This window comes from Hemitrygon akajei, chromosome 23 (genome assembly GCF_048418815.1).
Source record: "Hemitrygon akajei chromosome 23, sHemAka1.3, whole genome shotgun sequence".
In the NCBI taxonomy this organism is placed as follows: domain Eukaryota; kingdom Metazoa; phylum Chordata; class Chondrichthyes; order Myliobatiformes; family Dasyatidae; genus Hemitrygon; species Hemitrygon akajei.
In genome coordinates, this window is record NC_133146.1 from 48,827,335 (window position 1) to 48,847,554 (window position 20,220).

At 39.1% G+C, this 20,220-nt stretch overlaps 1 protein-coding gene across 2 annotated transcripts in view; it reads right to left on the reverse strand.

The window, feature by feature from the left end:
• The window catches only part of dock1 (dedicator of cytokinesis 1), a 574,951-nt gene that overhangs the window by 91,118 nt on the left and 463,613 nt on the right, over positions 1 to 20,220 (reverse strand). For both annotated transcript variants that reach the window (XM_073027587.1, XM_073027588.1), the window contains 3 exons: positions 16,928 to 17,047; positions 3,312 to 3,401; positions 3,114 to 3,218 (listed from right to left, as the gene is read on the reverse strand). In XM_073027587.1, coding sequence (XP_072883688.1) covers positions 3,114 to 3,218; positions 3,312 to 3,401; positions 16,928 to 17,047 — 315 coding nt within the window. The remainder of the gene's footprint in view (positions 1 to 3,113; positions 3,219 to 3,311; positions 3,402 to 16,927; positions 17,048 to 20,220) is intronic.

Consider the following 20,220-nt stretch of genomic DNA (forward strand, 5'->3'; position numbering starts at 1 on the left):
CATTACTAATGCCCCCACAATCACTACCGCTACCTCTTTCAGAACCCAAGGTGCAGTTCATCTGGTCTGGGTGATTTGTATACCCTTAGGTTTTTCAGCTTTTTGAGCACTTTCTCCCTTGTAATAGTAACTGCATTCACTTCTCTTCCCTCACCCCCTTCAACATCTAGTGCACTGCTAATGTTTTGCACACTGAAGACTGCTGCAAATACTCATTTAGTTCATCTGCCATCTCCTTGGCTCCCGTTGGTATTTCTCTGGCCTCATTTTCTAGCAGTCTATATCCACTCTCATCTCTCTTTTATTTTTCAAATACTTGAAAAAGCTTTTACTATCCACTTTGATATTGTTTGCTAGCTTGCTTTCATATTTCATTTTTCTCTCCTAATGATTCTTTTAGTTGCTCTCTGTAGGGTTTCAAAAGCTTCCCAATAATTTTTGTTGTATGCCCTTTTTATTTTGCTTTTATAATAGTTATGACTTCTCTTGTCAGCCGAATTTGTACTATTTTGTCATTTGAGCATTTTTTTTTGGAATACATCTATCCTACACCTTCCTAATTTTTCCCAGAAAGTCACACCATTGCTGCTCTGCTGTCATCCCTGCCAGCATCTCCTTCCAATTTACTTTGGCCAACTCCTCTCTGATACCAATATAATTTCCTTTACTCCACTGAAATACTGCTACGTCAGACTTTACTTTCTCCTTATCAAATTTCAAGTAGAACTTCATCATACTGTGACCACTGGTTCCTAAAGGTTCTTTTACCTTAAGCTCCTTAATTACCTCCGGTTCATTACATAAGACCCAATCCAGTATAGCTGATCCCCTAGTAGGTTCAATGATAAACTGTTCTAAAAACCATTTCATTGGAATTCAACAAACTCACTCTCTTGAGAACTATTATCAACCTGACTTTCCCAATCAATTTGCCTGTTGACATCTCCCATGGCTATCATAATCTTGCCCTTTTGAAGCACCTTGTCTATTTCCTGTTGTAATCTGTGTCCACATCCCAGCTATTGTTTGGAAGCCTGTATATAACTGCAATTTGGCTCCTTTTACCTTCGCAGTTTCTTAATTCAACCCACAAGGATTCAACATCTTTGGATCCCATATCACATCTTTCTACTGATTTGATGCTATCTTTACCAGTAAAGCCACACCACTCCCTCTGTCTACTTTCCTATCCTTCTAATACAGCGTGTAAACTTGGACATTTAGCTCTCAACTACAATCATCCTTCAGCCATGATTCAGTGATGGCCACAACATCATACCTGACAACCCGTAATAGTGCAACAAGATCATCCACCTTATTTCTTATACTCTGTGCATTGAGGTATAGGTAATACTCTGTGTACTGTATTTGCTTCTCTTTTTGATTCTGCATCCCTAAGGCACTGATAGTCACACTGCTAGCTGCGATTATGTTCTATCATCTGCCTTCCCTTCCTGACAGTCTGACTGCATGTTATCTTTGCTTTTTTTTTAAACCATCCGTCCTATCCTGAGTCCCTTCACTTTGGTTCCCTCCCCCCCCCCCCCGCCAAATTAGCTTAAACCCTCTCCAACAGCTCTAACAAATGTGCCCACGAGAATATTGGTTCCCCTCAGGTTCAGGTGCAATCTGTTACTTTTGAACAGGTCATATCTCTCCAAAAGAACTAGGAGGTACAGTCTTAGCCACATATTCATCTGCCAAATCATCCTGTTTCTACCCTCACTGGCATGTACACAGATGAGCAATCCAGAAATTACTACCCAGTATGTCCTACTTCTCAGCTTTCTACCTACCTCTCGAAATTCTCTTTTCAGGACCTCTCCATTTGCCTTTCCATCTATTTTTGAACCTCTTCAAAAATCTATCTTTGATGCATATGCCTAAAAGTTAGTGGTTTGAAGCTGTGCCAACTTTTAAATGCACTTGTAATGCTCTGAGATGTTTCCTTGCTATATTAACACAATGTTTTATTATATTCTCATCCAAAAATGTGCAGAAAATATACAAGCATGCTCGTCAATAATAAGTCCGAATATAACTTTCTGAAAACTACCTTCAAACAAAATTGTTACATGTGCAACTGATAGTTTGAAAAGAAAAATTAAGGAAAGAGTACTGCCTTAGCCTGTAATATAGAGTGGAGGAATGTGTATTTAATTCCAGTAATGTCAGTTGGTATGTGAAGGATTACAAAGCAGGCCAGAAAGAAGAAAAAAACAGGCACAAAAAAGTAAAAATAAACAGTGGCTGATACATTTTACTGTAGAGGAGTGTAGACTAGTACATAGCACAATATAGTGTTGGAAATTTAATCTGAAATGTATGGGAAGTCCACAAATAAGCTTCTGAGATTTTGCTAGATCTTTGAAATTTTTGTTCAGTATTCACAGCACACTTTGAAAAGTTTATAGTAGCCAACCTTGTGAATACATACAACAAGGAAATCTTAAAATTATGCAAACTAGCAAGTGTTTCCTTCTGTTTATGCAAAATTGTAAAAATTATTTTGTTTGGTATATGCTATTACTTTTTATGAAACAACCCTTAAAAGAAACTCAGTAATTCAACTGTGTGTTGGTGATGCCTCCTCTCTGCTATTTATAACAGGAGTGACTGATGCAGAATTAGTGGATGAAAAGCATCGAAAAATAATAACAGTTAAGAAATACTTGTAACATGCTCCAAGATTAAAAATTAGTTCAAAAATTCATCTATAAGAAAAAAATGTTGAGGTACTGTTGATAACAAAATTGGAATAGAAGCAACACAACAGTGAATGTACCTCCTGCACTGTCACATCAGATTTGACAAGTTGGATCACAACATTGTTTTAGTCTTGTTTACAAGTGTTTTTAATGCAGAATAATTATAATTTAAGCTTTAACATGTGCTATAATATTCCTGAAGTTTCTTATATTCTCCAATTAGTTATCCAAAGCACAATACATTTTCTTTCTACATTTCTGGTTCTTAAGAAAGTTGTGGTTAGGCAGTGACATCTCTGTACAATGTACATCTATATATTTAAATAAATAATCCAAGCCTTTCTTTTTTAAATGTAGTGAAAATAATTTCTAGCTTGTCAAAATTAAATATGAACATGTTCCTACCCTAATAAATGAAGGAAAGCCTTGACCATAATATCCAACAGCAAAGTAATCTGGTTTTGCTCGTATCACTCTGACAATGTTCTCATAGAACTGAGCTTGTTTTTGCTGTAAAATTAACGCAAAGTAATTTAATTAATTAACAGTTCAAAAGCAAGAAATAATTACTATTTTTTTAATGATTTGCAATTAATATCTTACCAGCAATTCACTGAGTTGTTCGTAATCAAACAATTCATTTTCATATTGTTCTGCCAGTTCTTTGCCTAAAGAAATGGCTTCTTCCCACATCTGATAAGTATGAGAAAATGTGGAATACAAAATAAAAACATTAATGATTTACAATCACTCATAAATAAATAATCAGTAGAATCTCAATGCACTTATAAGTCACGTAAAGGTTAGTGCATCCCGCTGCAACAATTCTTTCTGTTAGTAAAGATTCAGAATATATGTTCCAGGTCTTTTGCTTTGAATGATTATATCATTGTCATTCATTTTAATATTTTATTGCCTAGAAAATGACAGTCAACTATTACTAAGATCACTGTACACTTAAAAGAATTAGATTATATTGCACCCCATCTGTGGCAATTAATATATGCTCTTGACTTGCAAGTCGATGCAAAAGATCATGGTACTGCAGTTGGAGAATTTGAGAATCATGACCTTTCGTTAAATTCATGGTTTGGATTAGGAGATAAAGGCATCAAGATGATAAATTGAAATTTAGCCACCTTAACATAGGTAGACCAAGAGTGAATCAGTCCTGGTATCAAAACTAAACAGATTTGTACCTTCTCTGTTGTAGGTACTGCATTGGGCTACGCTTTTCTTAAAGTAGCCTGAAAAGGAGCTATCAGTTGCAGACATCAGATCCTATATTTGCATATCAAAAGATCCTAATATGTTTTGCTGCGACTAATATATACCTCGATCGTCCTTAACTAATTCAAGAAATGATGCATTTGTAACCGGGTGTGTACTTACAATCCTTCTCTCTCATTTGAAGAATTCATGGAATTTGTATTTGCAGAGAAATAGAGCTACCAGTTCAATTTATAGTCTATTGAACATCAATAACAAAATTTCTGCTGTGCATATATTTCTTAATAATTTCAAATTAATAACTAATAAACTATTGTGCAAAATAACCAAAAATGATTAATTTAATTTTTGAATAGGTTCATTGAACAATTATATTTTTGTTTGTGACTATAAAATTAATGTTTTAGACATGCCAACTAATAAGAAATGTAATGTAGTACAATAGGTTACTTTGAAAAAATATTTAGTTTAGCAGGTAACAAGGAGACCAGGAGAAGGAACTTAGATTTTATAGTTCATATTTTAATAATGCTGCAAAATAGCAACTAAAATTAATGATGGCACAAGAGACTGCAGATGCTGGAATCTGGAGCAACAAACAAGAAGATGGAGAAACTCAGTAGGTCAGGCAGCATCTGTGTAGTTCTGGAAGTTCATGACCTTGTAACAAGTTTCTGCCATTTAAAATTCCCGTCAAAGGAGTGCAGTAGAAATCACCTTTAGTAGAGTCAGCTGGCAGGAGCTATGACTAATATAAAAGAATGTATCTGGGCAAACTTCAGGTCATTTCTTCGGCAGTTTGAACGGGGCACGATGTGCAAGTGCATGTAGGTTGGCCTGTGAGAACAGCGGGAGAATTTAAAAAGTGAGCAGATTAACGGAGCAAGCGACTGAGTAGTGGGAGACAGAGTAGGAAGACTTTGGCTCGAGAGGCTTCGGCGAGCAAATGCTGAGGACGAACTTGCTCCCAGTCAGGTAAGGCCGGTCAGCTCCTTTAATTAATCTAATTAACTAGAAGTAGGTCTTTTTTCCTCCTTGACGAATCGGCCCAGACTGACGGAGAAACAGCAGGGCTCACACAGCTAACCGTTTAAAAAGTTGGTGTGTTTGGTGAGATAAAGTGGGTGAGTAGACTTATTTTTCCTTGGTTTCATTGAAATTCCTGTAGAATTAGGTAGCATGTCTGCAGGGTTAGTGCTTTGTTCAGGGTGTCAGGTGTGGAACCTCCAGCCTCCCTGATGGCCACATCTGCGCCAGGTGCACTGAGATGCAGCTCCCCAGAGACCGTGTTAGGGATCTCGAGCTGCAGCTTGATGACCTACTGCTTATTAGGGAAAGTGAAGAGGTGATAGACGGGAGTTACAGGGAGGTAGTCATCCCTAGGCTACAGGGATCAGAAAACTGGGTGACTGTCAGGAGAGGGAAGGGAAATGCCCGGATAGTGCAGAGGACCCCTGTGGCTGCCCCCCTCAGATGCTGTTGAGGGGGATGACCTGACAGGGGACGGCCACAGTGACCGTGTCTCTGGCACTGCGCCTGGCGCTGTTGTGCAGGAGGGAAGGAGGGAGAAGAGGAATGTGGTAGTCATAGGGGATTCCATAATCGGGGAACAGATAGGGGATTCTGTGAGCCTGGTGGAGATACTCGCATAGCGTGTTGCCTCCCAGGTGCCAAGATATGGGATGTCTTGGATCAGGTCCAGAATATTCCGAAGGGACAGGGCGAGCAGCCAGCTGTCTTGATACATGTTGGTACTAATGACATAGATAGGAAAAGGGAGGAGGTCCTAAAGAGAGATTTCTGGAAGTTAGGAAGGAAGCTGAGAAGCAGGACCTCCAGGGTAGTAATCTCAGGATTGCTACCTGTGTCACGTGCTAGCGAAGACAAGAATAGAAGGATCAAGCAGATGAATGCGTGGCTGAGAGACTGGTGCAGGGGGCAGGGCTTCAGATTGATTGGCACCTGATTAGTTCCAATGGTCTAGATGGGACAGAGTTTCTGAAGTGTGTCCAGGAAGGATTACTGTCACAGTATGTTGACAGGCCGTCTAGGGGGAATGCCATACTAGATCTAGTATTAGGTAACGAACCTGGTCAGGTCACAGATCTCTCAGTGGGTGAGCATCTGGAGGACAGTGACCACTGCTCCCTGGCCTTTAGGATTGTCATGGAAAAAACAGAATGACAGGACAGGAAAATTTTTACTTGAGGAAGGGAAAATTATGAGGCTATAAGGCTAGAAGTTGAGGATGTGAATTGGGATAATGTTTCTGCAGGGAAATGTACTATGGACATGTGGTTGATGTTTCGGGATCTCTTGCAGGATGTTAGGGATAAATTTGTCCCGGTGAGGAAGATAAAGAATGGTAGGGTGAAGGAACCATGGGTGACAAGTGAGGTGGAAAATCTAGTCAGGTGGAAGAAGACAGCATACATGAGGTTTGGGAAGCAAGGATCAGATGGGTCTATTGAGGAATATAGGGTAGCAAGAAAGTAGTTTAAGAAGGGGCTGGGGAGAGCAAGAAGAGGGCATGAGAAGGCCTTGGCGTGTAGGGTAAAGTAAAACCCCAAGGCATTCTTCAATTATGTGAAGAACAAGAGGATGACAGGAGTGAAGGTAGGACCGATTAGAGATAAAGGTGGGAAGATGTGCCTGGAAGCTGTGGAAGTGAGCGAGGTCCTCAATGAATACTTCTCTTTGGTATTCACCAATGAGAGGGAACTTGAGGACAGTGAGGACAATATGAGTGAGGATGATGTTTTGGAGCATATTGATATCAAGGGAGAGGAGGTGTTGGAGTTGTTAAAATACATTAGGACGTTTAAGTCCCCGGGGCCTGATGGAATATTCCCCAGCTGCTCCATGAGACGAGGGAAGAGATTGCTGAGCCTCTGGCTAGGATCTTTATGTCCTCGTTGTCCACAGGAATGGTACCGGAGGATTGGAGGGAGGCGAATGTTGTCCCCTTGTTCAAAAAAGGTAGTAGTGATAGTCCGGGTAATTATAGACCAGTGAGCCTTACGTCTGTGGTGGGAAAGCTGTTGGAAAAGATTCTTAGAGATAGGATCTATGGGCATTTAGAGAATCATGGTCTGATCAGGAACAGTCAACATGGCTTTGTGAAGGGCAGATCGTGTCTAACAAGCCTGACAGAGTTCTCTGAAGAAGTGACCAGGCATATAGATGAGGGTAGTGCAGTGGATGTGATCTACATTGATTTTAGTAAGACATTTGATAAGATTCCACACGGAAGGCTTATTCAGAAAGTCAGAAGGCACGGGATCCAGGGAAGTTTGGCCAGGTGGATTCAGAATTGGCTTGCCCGCAGAAAGCAGAGGGTCGTGGTGGAGAGAGTACATTCGGATTGGAGGGTTGTGACTAGTGCTGTTCCACAAGGATTGGTTCTGGGACCTCTACTTTTAGTGATTTTTATTAACGACCTGGATGTGGGGGTAGAAGGGTGGGCTCGCAAGTTTGCAGACGACACAAAGATTAGTAGTGTTGTGGATAGTGTAGAGGATTGTTGAAGATTGCAGAGAAACGTTGATAGGATGCAGAAGTGGGCTGTGAAGTGGCAGATGGAGTTCAACCCGGAGGAGTGTGAGGTGGTACACTTTGGAAGGACAAACTTCAAGGCAGAGTATAAAGTAAATGGCAGGGTACTTGGTAGTGTAGAAGAGCAGAGGGAACTGGGGTTAAATGTCCACAGATCCCTGAAAGTTGCCTCACAGGTAGATAGGGTAGTTAAGAAAGCTTATGGGGTGTTAGCTTTCATAAGTCGAGGGATAGAGTTTAAGAGTTGCGGGGTAATGATGCAGCTCTATAAAACTCTGGTTAGGCCACACTTGGAGTACTGTGTCCAGTTCTGTTCGTCTCACTATGGGAAGGATGTGGAAGCATTGGAAACGGTACAGAGGAGATTTACCAGGATGCTGCCTGGTTGGAGGTTAAGGGAGCTACAGCTTTACTCTTTGGAGAGAAGGAGGATGAGAGGAGACATGATAGAGGTATACAAGATATTAAGAGGAACAGATAGAGTGGATAGCCAGCGCCTCTTCCTCAGGGCACCACTGCTCAGTACAAGAGGTCATGGCTTTAAGGTAAGGGGTGGGAAGTTCAAGGGGAATATTAGAGGAAGGTTTTTCACTCAGAGAGTGGTTGGTGCGTGGAATGCTCTGCCTGAGTCAGTGGTGGAGGCAGATACACTAGTGAAATTTAAGAGACTACTAGACAGGTATATGGAGAAATTTAAGGTGGGGGTTATATGGAAGGCAGGGTTTAAGGGTCAGGTCAACATTGTGGGCTGAAGGGCTTGCACTGTGCTGTACTATTCTATGTTCTATATGATAAACTGGAGAAAAGGAAGCAGCACGGATTCAGCAAAGGCAGTTCCTGTTTGACAAACTTACTGGAGTTCTTTGGAGATAGAATGAGCACAGTGTACAGGGTACTGGTGAGGCCACACCTAGAGTACTGTGTGCAGTTCTGGTCTCCTTACTTGAGGAAGGGTATACTGGCTTTGGAGATGGTGCAGTGGAGGTTCCAGAGATGAGGGGATTAGACTATGAGGAGAGATTGAGTCACCTGGGACTGTACTCAGAATTCAGAAGAATGAAAGGAGATGTTATAGAAACATATACAATTCTGAAAGAGATAAGTAAGATAGAGGCAGGAAAGCTGTTTACACTGGTAGGTGAGACTAGAACTAGGGGACATAGACTCAAGGTTCAGGGAGTAGATTTAGGATGGAGATGAGAAGGAACTACGTTTACCAGAGAGTGGTGAATCTGTGGAATTCTCTGCCCAATGAAGCAGAGGGGGCTACCTCAGTGAATATATTTTACACAAGGTTGGATAGACTTTTGCATAGTCGGGGAAATAAGGTTTATGGGGGAAAGGTAAGTAGGTAGAGATGAGTCCATGGCCAGATCAGCCATGATCTTATTGAATGGAGGGGCAGGCTTAACGGGGGATGGCCTACTCCTGCTCCTATTTCTTATATCATAGTTTATGTTATATATCAAATTCATTTTTCCATCAGAGCCCCATTTATGACTCTCTTTCACTCATTACCATCTTCAGTTTATTGATCAGGTATCCCCTGACCTCTGCCTCCCAATTCTGTAATTGAAGAAAGTACAGAATGCCTGAATCTGCATTCTGAGATTGTACTTCCTAGTTCTAGACTCTGCAGCCAGGGTAAACAGCATACAGGAAAATGAATAAATCTGATCATCTTCATTATTCTAAGTTCTAGTTCTAGAGTATAGAATTATCCTACTCAATTCTTTCCTGCCCAAGAATCAATCTGAAAATCATCCTCTGCAAAGAATATCTTTTGTAAGTTAGGTACAGAAATCAAAATTGAATGCATTGCCTCAGGTTCTGTTTCACCAGACTCATGTACAACTGCAGCAAGACTTGCAGGCTTTTATACTCCAATGTCTTTTTCCAAGAAAGCTAACACACCATGTCTTTTTTGATTACAGTGTCTTAAAACTAAGTTTTCAATATTTTATACAGCAGGGTAACTAAAAGGTTTTACAAAAAAAAAGACCTTTTATTCTTCCTATCAGATTCAATCTCAATTTCTCAGATACTACTCTTGCGGGCACCTTTGTGTATTCGCTTACTCAGAAAATTTTGATTCAGTCATTGCATATGCCTTCCTTATGTCTTATGATTCCAACTGGCATTGCTTTTTTTAATAAAACAATATATATCAGCTGAGAGCTTGCTAAGAGTGAGTTGCTGATTGATAACTACAAACTTCTCACATGTTTGGTGAAACATGATCCATAACTTGGGTAACACGACCACGCATGGAGTATGGGCCAAAGACAAGATTCCTCCAACAGGTTTGTAAAAATCTTTGATGGCTGCTGCTGATTTGCTGTCAAAGTTACTGTTTTTGATTAATTCTCATCAAATATCAATTAAACAATAAAAGACTTAAAATTTTAAGTTTTAAAAAGTGCAATCACTTAACAGATTACTTAAATAAATATAACCTACTTTATTCTCTCTCACAGTCTTTTTTATTCAAATTACACTGTGTCAGATCTCAGTGGCAAAGGTTCCTGGAGACTAATTCCCCAGCGTAAATGCTGGAAAATTTAGCCAGATAATGTTTTCCCACTGGATTTCATCAAATATACAGCGGTGGCATGCAAGAGTAAACACTGCTGACAGAGTTTGGTATGTCCAAGACTCTCAAGTGAACTCAGAACTCTAGAAATTCTGGTTGTCATTTACAAGAGTAAATGTCAGCAGTTCTGCAGTGAATAGTTAATAAAGCCGGTATTTCCCCAATAACCTACACAAATATGTTCAATGGGCTAAGATGTTTGTGTTTGGATCTCACTGCAGCCTTGATTCAAGTAAGTAAAAAAGATCTTAGGTCTAGGAGTTGACATAAAGATATCATATAACGTAATGTGTCATCAAGCTGTCCTAGTAAAGTTGAAGTTAATTCCATGGTTTTTAAGTCTGGAGAAGAATCTGGGAAATATTGCAATTGATGAACCCATTACATCTACAGCTATCACTTCTACAATCTTAGAATATTAACAATGAATTGGAGATTGCTAAATTTTAATCCTATATTTCCAGTACTTTATAAAAACTTATATAATTTAAGTTCCGTACTCTCATTAAGTCCCTGGTTCTCAAATATTTTAGGCATCTATTTTTCACACTATAATGATAAATGCAAAGCAAAATAATTGCTCAAAAACTGAACCATTTCTTTATTCCTTCATTTAATGAGGGTGAAGTTTAAAAATAAGCTTGGGGAACAAGAGAAGAAAATGTCATCACAGCATAGATGGAAAAAAGGATAAATGGTAGAATAATAGGAAAGGTTGGGGTATGTGTGGCAACAGGCAGAAAACATTTATGGTTAAAACAAAGTAATCAAATTAACAATAAAACCACAATAGCTCATAGCCCTGCTGGTCAGGAACTTTAAATGTATGAAACAGATGAGTTAATGCAATATTTAAAATATGCAAAATCACTGTACAGTTAACAAACACATCAAGCTTGCATGAATATTAAAAATCTGAAAAAATAATATAGCAGCACACATATGGAGTCAGAGAACACACCACAGAAACAGGCTCTTTGGCCCATCTAGTACATGCCAAAATATTATTCTGCCTAGTTCCAGTGACCTACACCTGAACCATAATGCTCTATACCCCTTCTATCCATGTACTTATCCAAATTTATCTTCAATGTTGAAGATGTGCCTGCATTCACCACTTTCGACTGGCAGATTGTTCCACACTCACCACCTTCTGAGTGAAGAAGTTCCCCTTAAACATTTCACCTTTCATACTGAACCCAGGACATACAGAGTCCTAGTCTCACCCAACCTCAGTTGAAAAAGTCTGCTTGCATCTACCCTATTTATAGCACTCATAAATTATCATGCCTCTATCAAATCTCCTCTCATTCTCTTATGCTCCAGAGAATGAAGTGCTAACCTATTGAACTTTCCCTATAACTCAGGCCAGTAAGTCCCAGCAACATATTTGAAAATTTTCTCTAATCATAAGACAATCATCTTTCTCCTTTGAGATGCCACTTCAGTCAAACCCAAATTCTTACAGCTACCGAAGGTTGCATTTGCAAGAGATGACTGAAATTACAATTTGCCCCATCTTATCCTGTTTCACAACTACTGAATAGCCCATCTTTAATGGCACAATATCATTTCTAGAGATTGCTGTTAGTTCTACTGTACTGCCCTGAAAACAACAAACTGCGCTTCCTGAAAAGGTACACAGATTATGTTCTTGCATCTTCATTGGCAACACCATAATTAAGAAGAAACTCCTAATTTAGTTAGATTTTAACTATGTTCGAAGTTCCGTGTTCAAAGTAAATTTATTATTGAAGTACATATATGTCACCATATACTAGCCTGAGATTAATTTTCTTGCAGACATTCACAGTAAATAGAAAGAAACACAATAGAATCAACGAAAAACAACAGAGACTGACAACTAATCAATCTATGCAAACAAAAAGAGAAAAATAAAATAAATAAATAAGCAATAAATATTAAGAACACAAGTTTTTAGAGTCCTTAAAAGTGAATCTATAGGTTGTGGAATCAGTTCAGTGATGGCATGAGTCCCCTCTGGTTCAAGAGCCTGATGGTTGAGAGGTAATAATTGTTCCTGAACCTGGCAGTGTGGGACCTGAGGCACCTCTACCACCTTCCTTATGGCAACAGTGAGAAGAGAGCAAGGCCTCAATTGTAGGGGTCTTTGATGATAGATGCTGCTTTCCTGAACTCTCTTGGTAGGTAGAATAGACAGCACTTAATCATTAGATGTTCCAGGTTGGGGGTACAAGAGTGCGACAAGACCATTATGTCTGAACACCACAAAGAGTTTATCATGAAACACAAACCTTTTTCTCTTGCCTTCCCCAAATGTTCTGCAGATCTATATATCTGATAAATCAGGAATCCTTCAGGCTGGACTGGCATATCCAGTTTTGAGTGAACCATGTATCCGCAAAACACAGAACACAGCAATACCTCATTTCCCCCTGATACTGCAGTCTTGTGCTTAAATCCTTAATCTTGTTCTCTAGTAACTGTATATCTGCTAACAGGGTATTGGGTAGAGGAACCTCTACACCCTACCGTTTTAGTTTGACCTCCCTGTCTTCCATCCGTGGTTATGTGCCTTTGTCTGCATAAAGGTGTTATATCTGCATTCCTGAAGGTTAAATCTGCCGAGTCCTTCAAAAGTTCACTTAGGTGGTACAAAAGTATGTTACTTAAAGCGAAATTACAGGCTACAGATTGCAGTGACAGCAATCCAGAAGAAATAGATTTTAAGTTTTGTAAACTGCTCACAAAAAGTCAACACGTATCACCAGTGCCATCATGTAATAATCTCCCTGTTAGCTCCATACATTTATTGAAAGAATATAAAAACAGAAAATGTGACCTTTCAACACTTAAATTTATAATGTTATCATGCAATCAATGAAAAATTGTGTGATTATAATTATGTTGTTGGTGTTGGCAATTCAAGAGATGAGACAGTTAAAAAACCCGTTCTGATCTAGTTCAAAATTGCATGGGAAGCATTTGAGCATTTTAATTAGCATAATTTAGTTCCTGGAAACCAGACCCTGTTAAGTGCCCCAAGTATTTATGGGGTGTCAACTGAAGTAATAGCATGAATTTAAAAATTATACAATTGGCAGATATTCACAAAGTATATGATGCTTAAGTATGATTATGTATTTCAGAATATACAGTCTGCATAACTAACAGACTCTAGAATGCAAAAGTAATCTTGAATGGTCTATTTTTCCTGAGAATTTTTGCTTTCCTTAGGAAAGATAATTTTGAAGCTGTTCGTTGAAGTCAGCATGTTACCTGAAAGAATTAAATTTAAATATGTCATACCGCTTAACGTAAATAATAACCGAATTTTATCTAGTTCTAAGTATAGGATGTGTTTTTTTTGGTTCAGTTTTGCTAACATATTCAAAATGAAATCTCTAGTATTTTCTGAGGTCGGCTGGTGGTTTAGTGGCATCAGCACTGGACTTCTAGGCAGGTGGTGTTGAGTTCAAACCCAGCTGGTTCCCAAACTGGGCAGCAGCAGTATCTGCGTGGAAGAATGGCCTGGCAATCTACTTCCATATCTTGCCATGAAAACCCCACAAACCCTGTGGTCCATGAGGTCATGAAGAGTCGGACTCAACTTAATGACTGAACAACAACAAAGTATTTTCCACTGCAGGCTTCAATTATATCAGTGCAGTGGTAGCCTGCCTATTGTTTACATCCACCATGATGGTTCCTTAAGAGTTAGTGATTGAAATGTATCGACTCCTGTCTGAGAAGCGATTTGCATTCGCTCCTATTTGTCTACCATTACAACAGGGCAACAGCAGCAGAAAAGCATTGGCTTTTCACTCAAATCTGGAACATCTGGACAATGAAGATGCATACACCAGGATGCTTGTTATCAATTACAACACAGCATTCAATACTTTCATCCCCTTAAAACTAATCAATGAGCTTCAAGACCTTTTGTAGGATTCAATAACCCCTTTGTACAATTGGATCCTCAATTTCCCCACTTGCAGATCTCAGTCAGTTTAGATTGGCAAAAACATCTCCTCCATAATCCCCATCAGCATAGGTGCATCATAAGAATGTGTGCCTAGCCTCCTACTCTATTCACTCTATATTTATGACTGTGAAGCTAAGCACAGCTCCAATGCCTTATTTAAATTTGCTGATGGCACCATTGTCATTGGCTGGTACAAAGGTGGTGATAGGAGGAAGATTAAAATTACAGCTGAGTGGAGCCACAAGAACTTCTCTCTCAATGTCAGCCAGACAAAATAGCTGATTATTGACTTCAGGAGAATGAAACCTGAAGTCCATTAGTTAGTTTTCATTGGCGGGATCAAAGGTGGAGAGAGTCAGCAACTTTAAATTCTTCGATGTTATCATTTCTGGGACAAGCAGATAAGTGTCATAATGAAAAAAAGCACAACAGTGCTTTGACTTCTTTAGAAATTTGAGAAGATTCAGCATGATCGTGTGGATAGTCAGAGGCTTCTTCCCAGGGCTGAAAAGGCTAACACAAGAGGGCACAGCTTTATGGCGCTTGGAAGTAGGTACAAAGGAGATTTCGGAGGTAGGTTTTTTTATGCAGAGAGCGGTGAGTGCGTGGAATGGGCTGCCGGTGACGGTGGTGGAGGTGGATACGATAGGGTCTCTTTTAAAACACTTCTGGATAGGTACATGGAGCTTAGAAAAATAGAGGGCTATGTGTAACTCTAGATAATTTCTAAAGTAAGTACATGTTCGGCACAGCATTGTGGGCTGAAGGGCCTGTATTGTGCTGTAGGTTTTCTATGTTTCCATGACATCTAAGACTTTAACAAACTTCTATAGGTGTGAACTGGAAAGTATATTGACTGGCTGCATCACAACCAATGCCCTTGAATGGAAAAGTCTACACAAAGTAATGGATATGGCCCAGATCATCACGGGTAAAACCCACACTACCGCTGGTAACATTTACACAGAATGCTACTGTAGAAAAGCAACATACATTATGAAAGAACCCACCATCCAGGTAAAACTCTCGCTGCTGACATCGGGAAGAAGGTATGGAAACCTCAGGACCCACCCCATCAGCTTCAGGAATAGGAATTACTCCACAACTATTCAGCTCTTGAACCAGAGGGGATAACTTCACTAAACTTTCCACAACCAATGGACTCACTTTCAAGGAATCTACAACTCATTTTCTTAATATTTATTGCTTACTTATTATTATTATTATTATTATTATTATTATGTTTTATTTGCAGTTTGTTATCTTTGCACATTGGCTGTTTGTCCTGTTGGGATGGTCCAATCTTTCATTGATTCTATTGTGCTTCCTGTATCTACTCTGAATGCCCGCAAGAGAATTAATTTCAAAGTTGTATATGGTGACATATATGTAATTGGATAATAAATTTACTTCGAACTTTGATGCAGTCTTTCATCACTTTGATATACATACAAGAAGGGTCAGAGCCGTCTCTATTTCCTGAGGAGACTGAGGTCCTTTAACATCTGCCGGATGATGCTGAGGATGTTCTATGAGTCTGTGGTGGCCAGTGCTATCATGTTTACTGTTGTGTGCTGGGGCAGCAGGCTGACGGTAGCAGACACCAACAGAATCAACAAACTCATTCGTAAGGCCAGTGATGTTGTGGGGGTGGAACTGGACTCTTTGACGGTGGTGTCTGAAAAGAGGATGCTGTCCAAGTTGCATGCCATATTGAACAATGTCTCCCATCCACTCCATAATGTACTGGTTAGGCACAAGAGTACATTCAGCCAGAGACTCATTCCACCGAGATGTAACACTGAGCGTCATAGGAAGTCATTCCTACCTGTGGCCATCAAACTTTACAACTCCTCCCTCGGAGTGTCAGACACCCTGAGCCAATAGGCTGGTCCTGGACTTATTTCCACTTGGCATAATTTACTTATTATTATTTAATTATTTATGGTTTTATATTGCTATATTTCTACACTATTCTCAGTTGGTGCGACTGTAACGAAACCCAATTTCCCTCGGGATCAATAAAATATGTCTGTCCGTCTGTTAACAGTGAAAATCTATACAATCTTGACACTATGAAGGTAAATAAAAATACAGAAAATGTAAATACTTAGTTAAGTGTTTCTGATTTAGTTCAAATATTCTTTTATGTTTTTTGATATCATATGGTTGTGCCAGTTCCAAATAATTTAATAGCTATTGAGCCAATACACGTGGAATTAATCAAGGCAGCACACTTTTTGGACTACGGTATTAGAGCTACATACTCTAAACTTGATGAATACTGTCTTTCCTCTATATTTTGGTTAATGGAACCTCAAGAGTTTTGAATTTTCAATGTATATATGTAATTACTATATTAAACCTGTAAACTAGGCAAAAGGCACAATACTGTGCAAAAGTCTTAGGCACCATAGATTTTCTTATATGTTTTCAGATAGTAAGGCCTCCAGAGAGCCTTTATCTCAATATCATTGAGGCTGTCTGGAATTACCTGGAGGGACAGAATCAAGTAAGACAGCCAAAGTCTGTAGAAGAACTGTGGCAAGTTCTCCAAGATGCTTGGTAAAATCTACCAACTGATTTTCTTATAAAACTTCATGACAGAGTACTTAAGAGAATTGAAACAATTTTAAAGTCATAGGGTGGTCACATATGGTCAAATATGGATTTGATTTAGTGTTTGATTGTTTACTGCTGTATATAGTAAATATTTTGATATTTAGAAAATGTTCATTTCATTAGTTCTGAAAACATCTTTGCTTTACAGATTTTTTTACATGTATCTGAGACTTTTGCATAATATGTACAAATATTTCAATTGAAAACTACATCTTTACAAAATATTGATACAGCTTTACAAAATCATTTTACCTTTCCTTTATCGAAGTAATGAATAATTTCGTGGTAAAGCTGTTCCTTCAACTGTCCTTGAGTTTGAGCTTGATAGCCATCTCTCTGATTCAGGTGAGCTGCACATGGCTCTTCAGACCACTTGAATAAATGAGCAACATAAAGGATTTACTGTACTTTATGATTGGATACGCTAATACACAGAGACACACATCTATCTACATTGATCAACATCAATCAAGACAGCATCATCAACATATACAGGATAACAGGAAAGGAAAAGAAGATATAATGAGAATAGAGCTTGGGATTATATAGATAGATAGATAGATACTTTATTCATCCCCATGGGGAAATTCAACTTTTTTTCCAATATCCCATACACTTGTTGTAGCAAAACTAATTACATACAATACTTAACTCAGTAAAAAATGATATGCATCTAAATCACTATCTCAAAAAGCATTAATAATAGCTTTTAAAAAGTTCTTAAGTCCTGGCGGTTGAATTGTAAAGCCTAATGGCATTGGGGAGTATTGACCTCTTCATCCTGTCTGAGGAGCATTGCATCGATAGTAACCTGTTGCTGAAACTGCTTCTCTGTCTCTGGATGGTGCTATGTAGAGGATGTTCAGAGTTTTCCATAATTGACCGTAGCCTACTCAGCGCCCTTCGCTCAGCTACCGATGTTAAACAAGTTTAGCAAAAGTAGGTGATGTAGAATACAGTTAAGAAGAGAATTAGTAGGGCAAAAAGAGAACATGAGATCTCCTGCCGGATAAGGTAAAGGAGAATCTTAAAATATCGGAGATGACCAAAGTCTTAAATGAATACTTCTTGTCCATATTGAAAATGGAGAAGGACATGGAAGCTAGTGAGCTCAGGGACAGAACAGTGATATTTGGAAACATATTGACATTATGAAAGAGGAGGTACTGGCGGTCATGAAGTGCATAAAGGTAGATAAGTCACTTGGGCTCAGGCAGGTGCACTTTAGAACATTGTGGGAAGCAAGGGAAGAAATTTCTTGAGCCATGGCTTCGTTGGCAAAAGAATGGAGGATGACTAATGTTGTGCCCTATGGACCAAAGGCTGCAAGGACAAGCCATAAACTACAGGCCAGTGAGTCTTACGTCCAAGGTGGGATGCTTATTGGCAGGAATGTTGAAAGACAGGATTTATTTGCATTTGGAAAGGAACTGCCAGCATTGTTTTGTGTGTGGGAAATTATATCTCATGAATTAGATTGTTGTTTTCTTGAATAAATGATGAAGAGGTCTGACAAAGTCAAGAATGGTAAGCATTTTCGAGATGAACTTCAGCAAAACCTTTGACAAGGCACTGCATGGTAGACTGGTCCAGAAGGCTATAATAAATGGAATCCAGAGTGAGCTAGCCAGCTGATACTGTATTGCTTTAGTCAAAGGAGTCAGAAGGTGGTACTGGAGGGTTGTTTTCCAGATTTGACACTTGTAACCAAAGGTGTGCCACAGAAATCAGAAGTAGGTCCCCTATTGTTGGTCATATGTATTAATATTTTGAATAAGAATTTAAGTGACACAATTATTCCATTTTCTAGCAAAATCCATAGTATAGTGGACAGTTAAGAAGGTTATCTCAGATTACAACAGGATAATGATATACTGGGAGAATGGGCAAATGAAGGGTAGATGGAATTTCGATAAGTGCAAAGTGATGCATTTTAGGAAGTAGGCTAGGACATAGACAGTGAATGGCAGGGCAGTGTTGCCAGCCACACACAATTCCTTGAAAGAGGGAGCAAAGTCAGACAAGGTGGTGAAGAATATGTATGGTATGCTTGCCTTCTTCGGCCCTGGCACTGGGAACTAAAGTTGAGACATTATGTCACAGTTGTACAAAACTTTGACTAAACCATACTTGGCGTACTGTATGCAGTTTTGGTTGCCACGCAAGAGGAAGGATGTGATTAAACTTGGGAACGGTGTGGAAAAGACTTACAAGGACGTTGCCTGGATTGGAAGACTTGAATTATGAGGAGAGACTGCATATGCTAGACAAAAATGTTGAGGGATGACCTTTCAGAGGGTTAAGAAATGATGATAGGATGAGATACTCAGTCCTCTTCCCAAGAGTAGAGGCAGTCTATAACTAGCAGGTAAACGCAAGAGAGAAAAGATTTAAAGGAGATCTGAGGGGGCAGTGGTGCTAAAAGAGGGTAAAAGAGTGGTGGCTATTTGAAATGAGCTGCTAGAGGTGGTGGTAGAAGCAGGTACAAACAGAATATTTAAAAAAACATTCATAAAGGAATATAGATAGGAAAGATTTGGAGTAATTTGGGCCAAACACAAGAAAATGGGGTTAGCTTAGATCTACATCTTGGTCAGCGTGGATAGGTTAGGCCAAAGAGTTCACTTCAGAGCTGTAATAACTCCATGAATCTAGCAAGCTAAATTATATAATTGTTCCGTACAACCATTGTTACTTAGGGAACATATAAGCCATGTGTTAACATAGGAGAAAGTAGTTTTTCCATCACTGCAATGGAAACCAAGAGAGGAATGACGTGCTGTATTATAAGGTCAGGAGGACCACCAAACATTACAACAATGACAATGTCTCAGATGCCAGTAGAAACAGAAAGCTATGGCAGCCAATGGTTCATTTTGTACACCTTCTCAACTTAAACCAGTGGTTAGTTAGTTTCACAGAAAATACTGCAGGCAGTTGCTTCCATGAGACTTGGAGAGTAATGATGAAAATCTGGAGTGTGCAATGAGGGGACATATACCAAATTAAATTTAATAACTGGTGATTAACGTACAAGTTGGAAGACTTCACAGATGTGAAAGGAGTCACTATTGACTAAATTTCTGTTGGAACTTGGTACTAAGATTCAATCACAATAACATTTTGCGGAGTGAGAATCTTGTTTGCAATGACATTCACAATTTTCAAGATAATACAAAGCATTGTTAGCTGAGTTTAAAATTTGAGAAAATCAGATTGTGGAAATACTGAGCATCACTTGGGTAAAAGATTAGGTAGTAGGCAGCAGGATCTGAAGAGCAATAATTTGTTCAGGATCATTCCGGGAGTAGAAATCTGGGTATTAGGAGATAAGCAGCAATGGTGAGAAATGAGAGGGATCTGTATTTCTCAAGGAAGGTTTTTGATACATTGACTTAATCAGAAGACCATGGCTGAGGGGAAAAAATCAGAATGGTTGCAAACAACTAATAAAGAAGGGCTACTTAATTAGGATGCTGTAATAAGAAAGAAGTAAGGAGAAATCCAATTTACGGAAATGTTTACAGAGAGACTTTGCAACAACA